Genomic DNA, 12,908 nt, shown 5'->3' with positions numbered 1-12,908 from the left:
ACGGAAAATTTGCGTTCGCGTAGGAGCTCGAGAAAAGAGAAAAAGTTTACTCGTCCGAATGTACCGGGCTGTTCCTTGAATTCTTCATACGGATTAAGCTTCAGCATATGGACGATTTAAAGGGTGCATAGCCGTCGTGCACGTGGAAATAAATGTTTTATTTCTCATCGCGGTTCGTCGAACGAATGAACATGTATATGGGTAGATACGTTGAGAATACATAACTATAATACACGTGTGTACATGTGTATAACTACCGGACATTACCGTACGGTAAAAGAGAAAGAGAAAGAGAAAGAGAAAGAGAAAGAGAAAGAGAGAAAGAGGAAAAGAAATAGAAGGAAAGATAGTCGCGTTGAGTTTTGGCGTTGGCTCGCATACTTTTCAACCGATATGGCACGTAGAATCGTAATGTAGGTGGACTCGTTTAGTATACAATTATCCACATTTTTCTTAACGCTTACGCCCAGCGTAACAGACAACGTGCTTTTGATACGAAAGTAACCGGCTCGATATCTCTATATACGTATATCTATCTACGTATGCCGATACTTTGCGTAGAACCGTTCGGCTGTATTACGTATTGCAAGGGTTGCCGTTACGAGAAACGTGCTGTGAAAGTGCACTTTCAAAGTACGATGGCCATTTTTATTCGCACTCCACGTACACGCATACAGGGAGTCCAAGTTACCACGCGGAGGTGGATGAAATAACATCTCGTCTAGTCTCTAGATCGTTCGTCGAAACGATTTGTACACATATACATATTTGCTTCTCTCTTAGATTTTCTTACCTATAGAATCTGCTATTCTCGATGATCTCCTTTCGATCGTAGAGATGAAAATCCAACGAGCATGCTCTCCTTTCAACGAGAGACATAAGAAGAAAGATGTCTAAGAGGAAGCGCTAGCAAGCATCGATTTACCGAATCTAATCCTTGACTCGCTTGCGTCTATCGATACGTTTGTATCGGTATCGCCGCTATTCTATCTTCTCTTTCTATCGTGAACGAGTAACCGTGTCTCGAAGCCACGCTCGACTCTATTTCCCCGGCTATTAGCGCTAATCGATTACGGCGTGACGGATCGAATGATTTAAATAAAGACCGGGTGCGTCATGGGCCCGGCCCGGTACACTCGACCGCGCCCCACTTTAGATAGAATGAGAAAGAGAGACAACATTACGTTTCGTCTCATTATTTTGTCCGATCAGTCCGTCACGTGTTTTCTCTTCTTATTTCTTTTTTCTCTTTTTTTTCCCCTCCTTCTACTTATCTCCTTTTCTTCTTTCCTCGATTTCTTTTCTTTCGGTTCTCTTCTGTGATCTTCAACGAAACGATCTTACGTATTTATCGTAATCTATGGTCTCTAACGAGTAAACATTTTTACGTGGCGTAATAGTAATTATGTAGTTTGATTAATCGAGAATATCTGATAACATTTCGATCATAAAGATATCGTCGCGAGTATCTTAATTGTACATACCTATATATATATATATATCTTTTTTTTGTCCTTTTTCGTTTCAGACGACCGAAGGACCAATATTCGAGCCAACATGCCAATCCGGATGCCAGTGAAGAAGAAGTGTCTCTACCTGTAACTAATTAATATGTTACTTAGCTAGTTGAATTAGTAAGTGATATGTTTGATCTATATCTCCGCGGTGACTGTGGATGACACTGACGTGATAGAATTTTTATCAACTAAAACGCGCGAGTGAATTTCGTCTGTATTTTTCATCGTCGTGTTTTCGGAGGGAAAAAGGGAAGAAAGAAGAAAAGATAGAAAGAAAAAAAAAAAGAGTGTATTACTTCTCGATTTATTCGCTCCTCCGTCCTTTTTTTCCCTCTTCGCGTGTAAAGAAAGACAAACGAGTGGTAACTTATCTTTAAATCATTCAGCGAGAATTCTCTCGCCTGCGGTATTTCTCTCGCGATCTATCGATCTTTCGGGAGTGAAGTGAAACAGACGTTCTTCAAAGAGGAAAACGATCGGAAGTAGTAGAAAGGGAGCGAGTAGTAAACGGGCGAGTGCAGTGACTGACTTACATCGGGAACGCCAACCTGCAATCAAGGTTCATGGTTTTCATGGTGAGTCATTTCGATTCTCTAAGCTGTCATTTTGTTTCTAAGCAACGATCTAATCTTCTTCTTCTTCTTCTTCTTCTTCTTCTACTTCTTAGCTCGTATCACTTAAAATTTTTATTTATTTCAAGCCCGATTTTTTGTTTATCCGAGTACGAAAAAAATTACGTTCGAGATTCCATTTTATCTCATGGAAAACATTTACTTTCGTAATGATATGTATATATATATATATATATACACATATAGGTAAATTTAATGTACGTACATAAAAGAAATCGAGAATAGCACTCGCAGGAGGTATCGAATCATTAATGCGATTTCTCGCTTTTGGTATAAACAAGCGCTCGATCTTGGAACATTTGAATCGAGCGTGCTTATCGAAGTGCACTTATGTTTACGCACGGGCAAACGTGCGATTTGCATAATTTCGGTGCCGCCTGCTTCCCATGGCCACGCGAGTTTATCTTTATATTCGGCGTATCGCGTGACATCGAGTCTCGTATGCGGGTTTCTGTAAACGAATCGAGTCGTCAAATATCGCCACCTTTCAAGACTACCGAATAAGTAGATGTTTATTGGATAATTTATTTCCCTTCAAATTATCCTTGATACGTTATTGAGAGACTAATTATCGTTTATAATTGATTTCTTTAATTGGGAAAACTATTAAATTTTTTTTGTTTTTTCTTCTTATTTTTTTTTTTCTTTTTTTATACGTACGTATACGGAATATCTCGAGAAAAAGAAAAGAAAAGAGAAACGTACGAAAGGGGGAAAGAAAGGAAAAAGAAAGAAAGAGAAAGATGAAGAGAAAAAGAGGGAGAGAAAAAGAGGGAGAGAGAGAGAGAGAGAGAGAGAGAGAGAAAGAAGCATAAAAGAGGGGAGAGCCAGCATAAGGTTACGGGTCAGCCATGGAGAAGCATTAATAATCGTTTACAATCTTTAAGGTAGGGTGTGGCGAGTACGTTAACCCCTTCTTCTCTGCTTCTTTTTCCATCTTCTCCCTCCTCTCCTCGTCTCTTCTTGTATTCGTCGAAGGTACATCGTACCGTCTCGAAATAAGAGCAAAAAATATGTTCTTGCTTCGGACTTTAAAGGAGTTGGTCGCGTATATCACGAAAAAATAACTTTACCATAGTCATCGAGATTGTTCACGGTCGAACGTAACTCTTCGAATTTGATTGGTATCGACCGGTTGTGACTACTTTGATACTAGTAAATTTTCTAATAATGCATGTATAATGCATCTCTGATTTTACAGATAAATCCGTTTATGCTTAATGCCCGACCAATCGAAAGAGTCGAGTGCATAGGGTTAATAATCAAAATTTAATAATGATAGAGAGGATAATTCAAAGAATCGAAGAGAGTCTGCTGGTTCGACCGATCGAACTCTACTACACTCTCTCTCTCTCTCTCTTTCTCGCCTCATCGATTTCCTTACTCCTGTTCATCTCGATAGTTTACGCGCGTAATCGCGATACTACTACTAGTAATAGCAAGATCTCGGGCTACAGTTTGACGCGCAAAATCAATTTACGAGCCAGTCGACTCGTTTACTCGTAGCGCATCCGTGTTTCGGAAGTGCGATATATTGATTAAAAATGAGAAATTAACGCTAGATACGACGAGAAAAATAGAGAAAGAGAGAGAAAGAGAAGGAGAAAGATAGAGAGAAAGAGAGAGAAAGGAAACCAGATAAACCGGTATTACTAAGATCAAATCGAATTTCTCGTACTTGTGGTGTGACTTGACCCTTCCTCGAATAAACTTCCCTTTGATAGGACATACTCGAGTACCTAGGTAATCCACGAATTCGATTCAATTCAGTTTATCCAATATCTAAGCGCGTATATAATTCGCGTAACCAAGAGCCGAGACTTGAAATAAAAAAGAAAAGAAAAGAAAAGAAAAAAATAACAATAGTAAGAAAATAATAAAAAATAAAAAACAGTAAAAAATATACGTAGCGCGTACATTATTATCGAACGTGCATCATTTTTACATCGTTGCATCGTGTTAAAGATACGATAAAGATACGAGATAAGGAATCCCCTTTTTCTTTCTTTCTTTCTTCCTTCCTTTTTCTTTTTGTTTCTTTTTTTATTTACTCGTTGAACTTCTCAACGGGTTTAAAACGGCGAATTTCGGGGATTAAAAGATGAGGGTCTTAAAGATTCCAAATCCAGTCTTCCACGGGGATTAATACGGATGATCGAAGGACATCTATCACTGTCTCGAGATAACCAAGATCTTCCTCTCCTTTAAAACTTAAAACAAAGCGAGAAACAGGTTGGAAAAGGTGCGCCGGGTAAAACAATCTACCAGAAGATATCTCTTTCATTCATTCAAGAAGGCTGTTAAGAGGTCAAAGAGCGTCCTTCGTTCGACGATACGCGTGCTGAATCAAAGAATTCGACGCGGTAAACGATAAGATACTTTCTGTCTCTTTCTCTCTCTCTCTCTCTCTCTCTCTCTCTACCTCTCATTTTTTTTTACGCTTCACTATCTTCGTCTTCGGGTTATTAACGACGGTGATAAATTGTAATGCAGAGGCACGCGGGTGCGGCCCTCTCTCGTGGCTAGTGCGACGAATCGGCGATTTGGAGGAAAAAAAGTCCCTTCGGGGAACCCGTTCTTCTTCTTTCTCTCCCTCTCTCTTTCTCTCTTCCTTTCTTACTATCGCTCTCTCCTTCTCCCTTACTCCCATCTTTTTTCTTTCTTTCGCGTGTGCTACCTTCTCCGTGAAAATCGGTCGTCGGCCCTTCGCCCTGTGTCCTCTTCATCGCTCTCTTGCACAGTCATCGTCTTACCTCTCTTTTCTCTTTCTCCTCTTTCTCTCTCCTCCTCTGTTTTTTTCCTCGTCCTTTTTCTCTCTACCTCCCTCCCTTTTCGAACAGCCATCGACACCACCTGCGGCGACGAAATCAACGTGTTTACCGTACGACCGAATTTAATGGAGAATCCTGCTCGATATCGTCCCCGTCATTTTCTTTCTTAATGTAGCGTCTTTCTTTCTAATTAGTTTACGATACCATTTCCTCCATTTAATATCTTTCACAAAATTGACGTCGATTATCTTTCGAAATTCGTATTAAAATTCGAATTGTATGAAAAAAACTCGATATGAAATTCGCACGTTCGTTAACGCGAGGTTAATTGAAATATTTATTCCAACTCGTTCGGGCATACACAAAGGCAAGTGTCGTTACCTAGTGGTTGTGAGCGTTGGTGTTATCGTTTATCGCGGCCCAGAGTTCTCTGATATCTCTCGTCGTACGTTAAATCGTTTTAGTCGACTATAAGATATGTATTGCATAAAAGCCACGCGCCGCTAATTGCTACTGGTAGCTCGTTTCGCGACACACAGGTGTAACGATCCAATGGGGAATATCACGTGGAATTATTTCACAGGCATTGTCTCTTCGATGTCGTTCTTCTTTCTTAGTTCGAATTTGCAGCTTCCGTTACCTTATCTCGATTCTCTTTTTTATTTATTTCATTTTTTTCCTTCGCTTTATTTCATTTGAAATTTCTTCTTAACCAGCACCTGGGGATACGAACGTCTGGCTAAAACCTGATTAAATAGATTCTTACTGACTTGAAATTCGATCCAATAATAGAGTTAGCAAAGTTCGGATAGAAATAACTTCTCGTTCGTTTCGGGAATAATTCATCGAAGGAAGAGGCAAATTTAATTTACGAAGGATTCGTAGGTATTACTATAGTCGTCTTCGTTCTCATCGTTCACGTCGTCGTCGTCGTCGTCGTCGTCGTCGTCGTCGTTATTTCGTAAGGTACCTCGTCGGGCAAAATCGATAAGGCAATGCGGGTAGAAAGAACGTACAAATTCTTTTTAACCTTGTTGCGAATATCTGCAACTTTGAATAGCACGTTGATCGAAGATAACGCATCGTATCTCGCTTGTTAACGATCGGTAAAACGGTGATGTGCTCGTTAAAAATTGATTTTTCTGCTCTTGGTAATACGTTTAATGTTTCAACGAATTTGATTCTTGCTTTCTCTCTTTCCCTCTCCCTCTCTCGTGAAATAATTCGTGCAGGTGTCGTTTCAAGTCGATTTCCTTTGAAGTCGTATCAAACTGAAGTACGTAAGTACGTACGTACGTACATACATATATAACGATATGCTTCCTCTTCTCCTCTGATCTCTCTACGTGAATCTTTTATTAGCATTAATGTAATTCGATAATAAGTTATATTTAATAACGTCAGAGACTACGTACGTTCTTCAAAATTTACATTGGAACTTTGCTACGTCGTGGCGTAACGTTTACGGTTCTGAAAGACATTTAGCCGAAGTCGCGCGCTGTTGGATACTAAGTATCGCTCGATTATATCTCGCCCGTAAAACGTCGTAGGGACATTAATTTATTTTATATTCGCACTGGGGTCGCGTATGCACGTCGAATATCATTTCTTTCTTCCTTTTCTTCTTCTTCTTCTTCTTCTTCTTCTTCCTCCTCTCCTTCATCTCTCCTTCTTGTCTTCTTCGTCTCTCCTCCTTTTCTACTTCTTCTTCGTCTCTTTCTCTCTTTCTCCTTCCTGCAACGAGCCGACATTTATAGTTCTCTTCGTGGCAACCGCGAGAAATCGTTATTCGCAATAAATTTTTGTCGCACTAACGGAGAGGATCCGGTTGACAAGCACAAAGATCGATTCGACTTGTTAATACGATTCGTTTTACGGCTTTCTCAAGATTTCCTTTTTCAAAGGACTTTCGTATCCGCCTTTAAATTCCAATTTCCATTTGATCCGTCGCGATCCAACGACGGGTTTTATTGTGAAAAGGAAAGAAAAAAAAAGAAATGATACGTATCTCTGATAATTGGCATCTTTTTTGGTGCGAGGTCAACGAGCATTATATCATCTTCATCAAGAAGAAGAAAGTTCGACGGAAAGAGAGAGAGAGAGAGAGAGAGAGAGAGAGAGAGAGCCGGCAAACGGAAGCTATGCAAAAGGTTTGATATTTTTAGAACTACTTTCGCGAGATGAAATTTGCTCTCGTTTTTTCTTTTTTCTCTTTCTCTTTCTTTCTTTCTTTCTTTCTTTCTCAGTTTTCTCGCGGAAGTCGAAGATACAGGAAGGAGCCAAAAGTCTCGTCAATTCGTGTACTTTAAGGCCAGACTCCGTTTAAACGTGTCTTTGATCCAGGCGATGTATTTCGAGAGGACGGGTGACAGGCTACGGCCTGTATGCGTTTTATTTAAAGACCTGACACGCCTTAGTTATTGCGCAACGGCTGCGAATCCGCACGTAGCTACGTTTTAACGTCTAAAGCAAAGCTTTGTTTTCTCTTACTTGCATGCCTCCCTCTAACACGAAAACTAACTTCGTCCGAAACGAGAGGATTGCCGGCATGATTTTCTTGCGATATAAAGAGTATGATCGATTAACGATCGTTCGCATAACAGAGGCGTGTCACGGTATGGACAACTGCGATACGGTCGTTAATAATCGAAGGAAATGCTTTTTTCTTCACGCACGATATCGGTATACTCGTGCCTCGACTACGGTAATGGACTACAAAATTGTCAGCGTATCGGTAACAGCACTCCTGCAATGAGTAATAAGATTTTATCTTCGATAATATATAGCTCGATCTCGCTGTGTTCTCGTTACTGAATACATGAGCTGTCTCTATCTTTATCTCTCTTGCACGTTCCTTCTTTCTTTCTTTCTTTCTTCCTTCCTTTCTTTCTTTCTTTCTTTTCTTCTTTCTATTTTATTTTCTTTTTTATAAGAAGGAATTGAGAAAAAATAAAAAGAGCAAAAAATAATAATATTAATAATAATAAATAAAAGAAAACTAAACAGCGGTAGAGACATTGATTATGGAGTGATAGAACCGGACCGCGTTCTCCTTTCTTATTGATTATCATTGCGGTATCATAATGTTCCCTTCGTGGTATGTCTAAGTCGATGTCTGTAATAATTTAACTATCAGAAGTTAGAAACTCTATTAAAAGTGAAGAATTAGATCGATAATAATCGTTTGTTATTTTTCTTTAATCGTCTTACTAGACTCACTGTGTCAAATCTTAACAGGTTCGTTTCAATTTCTTTTTGATTGGCAGGGGAGAGGGGAAGGAAAAAAATATCTCCAATAAAATCGTAAAATCGTGCGCATCCTCGTATAATAAAATATACAAGTATAAAATAGGGGCTCGAGAGAACAGTTTCAGTTTCAATTTCATGCGGGAGTTCTCCCGTCTATAATTCACCGACGTAACGACGGAATTGCAAAGTACTTTCTAAGAAACGTGTTATCGACGTATACATATACATAAGACATACGTAACGTCACGAGGTACGTCCTGTTGCGAGGAAGAAACGATATTTCAAAGGTTGACAAAGTAGCTATGTTCTCTTGGCGAATAGAAACGCAATAAATGTGCAACGATGGAAATGTACTTTTCTTTTCCCCTCTCCCTTTTTTCTTTCTTTCTTTCTTTCTTTCTTGTTCGCTTGCTTTTTCCTTTCTTTTTCTTCAAACGAAAACATTTTCTTCTTCCACGAGAAACATTGTTGAAAGCGACAAAGAAGGCATTTCGTTTCTCCCAGAGAAGCTGAACGATCGTTTTATAATTCTTTTTCAACCGCCCACACCGCCTCCGAACAAAACGCGGCCCTTTTAATTTACGAATCGTTAACGTCACGCACAACGACGTAAAAGTCGTGCCCGGCCCAGGAAGGTTTTAAACTTGCTACGTAAATTTGGTCGGCGTTAAGGAGGTGCGAATTTGTTTAAATCGGCTCGACTCTGCTCGCTGCGGCGCGGCACAGCGAGATCCACCTCCGTCTTCTTGGTTTTTTTCTTTTCTGTTTTTTCTTTTCATTTTTCCTTTTTCTTTTCCTTTTTCTTTCCTTGTCACCTCGAGATAATGCGATCTCTCCTGAAACATCTCCCTTTTTCGTCTTTGTCCTTTCACCGATTTCATCGATTTTTTAAGATTTCAACCTTTCCGATCGTACGTTTATACGAAGAGAAATTAAACTCGAGTCGATTAAAAAAAAAAAAAAAAAAAGAAAAAAGAAAAAAAGAAAAGAAAGAAAGAAAGAAAAAAAAACGATCATCGAAGATTTCCTTTCATTCTCATCTACCTTAAGCGCCTGAATTTCGCGCCAGGTTTGAGAGACACGTTTTTATGAAACTCCACTCGAGTCGGCTAAGCTGAGTCATTCTCAGATGCGCCTACCTAGTTTTCTCGCTTCGTAAGTGCCGACATTACCAAGGTGGATATCGCTAATAAATAACGAGATGCAACATATACACAGCTCACTTCCTCGTAAAGCCAAACGAGCGTTAAAACGCGTACCTTCGTTTCATTGTAATAACGTGGTCCAACGAATCGTCGGATTATACTCATCATTGCCATACTGTTTGCCATCTTCTCCTGTTTCTCCTCTTTTAGTATCTATTAATTTGTTATTCATTGTACATTCTAATAAACGGCAGAGAGAGAGAGAGAGAGAGAGAGAGATCAAAGAGTTACAAGTTGAACGTTCTTGGATTATCTCATGAGAATGATATTCGAAGAGAATTTCGAAATAATCGAAGTAATAATCGATCGATCGATCGATTCGATAATGATCCTAAATTTAAAGGAATCGATCGAGCGTCGCGAATTTCGCCATACCCTCGAAGGACTCCAATTAAGTAAAAAAAGAAAAAAAAAAGAAAGGAAAAGAAAAAGAAGAATCAAAGGGAATCGTTGAAAGATAAAATCGAGGACAGATCGCATTCATTTATCGATCGAGAAAAGAGATTAAAAAAGGTTTCGTTACGGTTTCCGACACTTTCGAGTTTATTCAGCTTTCACCCGATTCCTTGAAAAAAAATTTCTTTCCTCGATCGTCCTCTGAAAATCACGACGTATGTATTCCCATAGATTTCACTCGCTCGTAAAAAAAAAGAGAGAGAGAGAAGAAAAGAAAAGAGAGAAAGAAAGAAAGAAAAACAGAGAATAAAGACGCATATATTTTCTAAACTTTTTGTTCCTTCGATCTTCGCGATATATCTTATTCCTTGAAGTAAATAAACAAAAGCGGTCGAAATAGATGTTATTATTATGTGACTCTTCCTTAAGAAACATTCGTAACAAACGTTCTTATGCTTTGTTCTCTTCAAGGACGACCAATTAGCGTCAAGGATTTATCTGAAAACTCCTCCCATGTATGGACCTTACGTACATTCGTCTTCTTGGAACTCCAAGGTTATCCCAATGTAATCAATTTAATACTTCGTAGTTAATCTTAGTACGTTTGAGACCTTCACCACGTTTAAACCTATATCAGCGAGTTCTCTCACGTTATTCTTTCGTGATTTTAACAAGGCATTTACGTTTTCCGCATAACAAATCGAAACGGAAGGCATCTAGATATCGACCACCCGATTCTTTAGTTCTCTCGTGATTCAACGTGTTGCCAGCTTAATAGAATCATTTTTCTCGGTAAGGTTAGTCAGTTAAGTGTTTATATTACCGTCGAATATCTGCGATAAATAAGGCGCCCACGGGATCACTAGCTCGTAAAACCATAGCCAAACCCTTCCTCTCTTCTCACTTTCTCTTCTCTTCTCTTCTCTTCTTCTTTTATTTCTCTCTTTCCTTCGCTACACCTATTTCCTACTTCAAGTTAAAACCTGTTCACGCCTGGTACCAAGCTTAACACCCTTCCATAGATACTTCGTTCCTCCGATACTTGCGTGTGCAAGTCGATTCTTCGAGCTTATCGACTATACCGCTCGTAAACGGTACGCTTTCGATAGCATTTGGATATGCAGAGAGAAGAGAAAGAGAAGGAAAATAAACGAATCGAAGGGCGTTCTCCTGCATTCCAATAACGCACATATGTCCGAACTCCACTCGTTTATAATAGAAGAAACGATCGACGTAAGTTTATAAAGTCTGTTATATTTTGAGAATAATTTTTTTTTTTTTGTATTTATTGATTGTATTTTTATTGTTATCACAGAGATTTTTTTTCTTTTTTCTTCTTTTTTTCGACATTTTCTCTTTTTTTTTTTTTTGAGATTTTTTTAAACCCATACACGTCCCAGAAAACGAAACGATCAGCGAAAATTTATTAATTATCGAAGATAATTTTTTTTTTGTTGGATTTTGCACGAAACCGAGCATATGGCGAAGCGAACTAATCAACGATATTTTATAGAATAATTATTTCTTTCGAATGGCGTACATGAATTTTTTCAGATTTTGTGAAATCAGACGCGCGTCGAAATTAAAGAAACAACGCGTTAGATTCTCGATTTAGTTTGATCGTGAACGCAAGGCACGATTTATTTTCTACAAACACGATCGATCCCTTTCACGTATCGCCGATAGATGCGTTGTCAGTTTGAAATCCGGAAACACTATTTTCGCGTGTACGTTTATCCGAGCGCCGCTTTGAAAGTTTGACTCGTGTTGTTTCTTTCATCGGCAACGAATCAACGATATTTCTCACATCGAGAATTATTCTGTCAATAGCCTTCTAATTCCAACATGGTGAGCAATTTTCCATATATACGTACTTACGTGTGAGCTTCGTGCTTGTATGCGTTTAGAAACGAATTAGAAAAATATCGAATCGTATCGTTGTTGGAATTATAGATCGTTGTTGGAATAAACGAACGCAGCAACGAATGAAATCTATTTTACTCGTAAGTCGTTAGAAAAGAAAATATAATTTCTTTTCGTAATTCGCAATGATCTTCCAGATGTGGACAATAAAACGATCGAACGTTTAGTTGTAAGATCGTCGTAATCGTCGTCGCCGTCGTCGTTCACTCGATAGGGACTTTCTCGTTGTCTGTCAACCGCGTGTCACGAGAATATCTCGGGCGTGTTTCTACGGGGATAAAATGTGTACTCCTTTTTCTGGCATTCGTGCTTTTGCTAGAGAACGCAGCGAGACTTTAAACGGCACGTAGCTTCACCGATATGGTTCTCTTGGCCGATCGGATATTTATCTGCTGTCCTGTCGTCGAGAAGCTGTGTATACTTATACACATGCACACAAATCAGACACACACACACAGATACAGACATACTTTAACAAACTTGAGTTTCTTTACAAATGGAAAAGGGAAAATAACGTAAAAAGGTCTAGTGATAAGTTTTGAAAAGCGTTTCGCAAGATGGAGAAAATTCGTATTTTAATTTACATTAAGAGTGAGAGACCGATCTTTGAGGATGTAGCGGAAGAGAGAAGGAGAATCGAGGAAAGAGAAGGAGAAGGGAACAGCGACAACAATAACAACAACAACAGCAACAACAACAACGAGCGAGCGAACGAGCGGTCGATCGACCGTAAGAAAACGATTTTATCGAGTCTGTCATCGTACGTCATTGCCCACTGCGAAACAACGTTCAAAGAAAAGCACATCGTGTAAATTCAAGCGCCGATTCTCACCGAGCTCTCTCGTCCACCGTATATATCTCGGTGGACAGCGTTGAACGTTGACATTATCTCGTTTATGTACTTGACGATTATTGCACGCCGTTTCGAATGCCACGTATTAAATCTACCGCTGCGATAGTGCAGCCGTAAGAATTACGAACGAGCGGGTATGCGTTCCGAGCGTAATAATTAACACGAACGGGCAGGGGCTGCAAAAAAAAAGAATAGATAGATAAAGAGAGAGGGGGAGAGAGAGAGAGAGAGCTTGGAAAAAGAAAAGCCAAAGTTGTTCTTACCTCAAGGTCGAATAATCGCATCGTAGATCTCCGTTTCGATCTTTATTATCGAACTCTTTAAAGTTCGAACGTTCTATGTTAAATAAAAATAAAGAGACA

At 39.2% G+C, this 12,908-nt stretch overlaps 1 protein-coding gene across 5 annotated transcripts in view; it reads left to right on the top strand.

Annotated features, from left to right (window-relative positions):
* LOC127069469 (Krueppel-like factor 3) overlaps nt 1-12,908 on the top strand; it is a 244,791-nt gene that overhangs the window by 13,016 nt on the left and 218,867 nt on the right. For 4 of the 5 annotated variants that reach the window (XM_051006543.1, XM_051006548.1, XM_051006545.1 and 1 more), the window contains exon 2: nt 1,529-2,092. Coding sequence is in view for 2 of the 5 variants with exons in the window: in XM_051006548.1 (XP_050862505.1) it covers nt 2,081-2,092 (12 nt within the window). In the remaining 3 variants the exon portion in view is untranslated. Of the gene's footprint in view, nt 1-1,528; nt 2,093-9,159; nt 11,004-12,908 lie in introns of those variants that run through there. The other variant, XM_051006546.1, reaches the window with a different exon arrangement.

The sequence above is a fragment of the Vespula vulgaris genome, chromosome 15 (assembly GCF_905475345.1).
Source record: "Vespula vulgaris chromosome 15, iyVesVulg1.1, whole genome shotgun sequence".
NCBI classification, from domain to species: Eukaryota; Metazoa; Arthropoda; class Insecta; order Hymenoptera; family Vespidae; genus Vespula; species Vespula vulgaris.
This window is presented reverse-complemented; position numbering and strand designations above follow the sequence as displayed.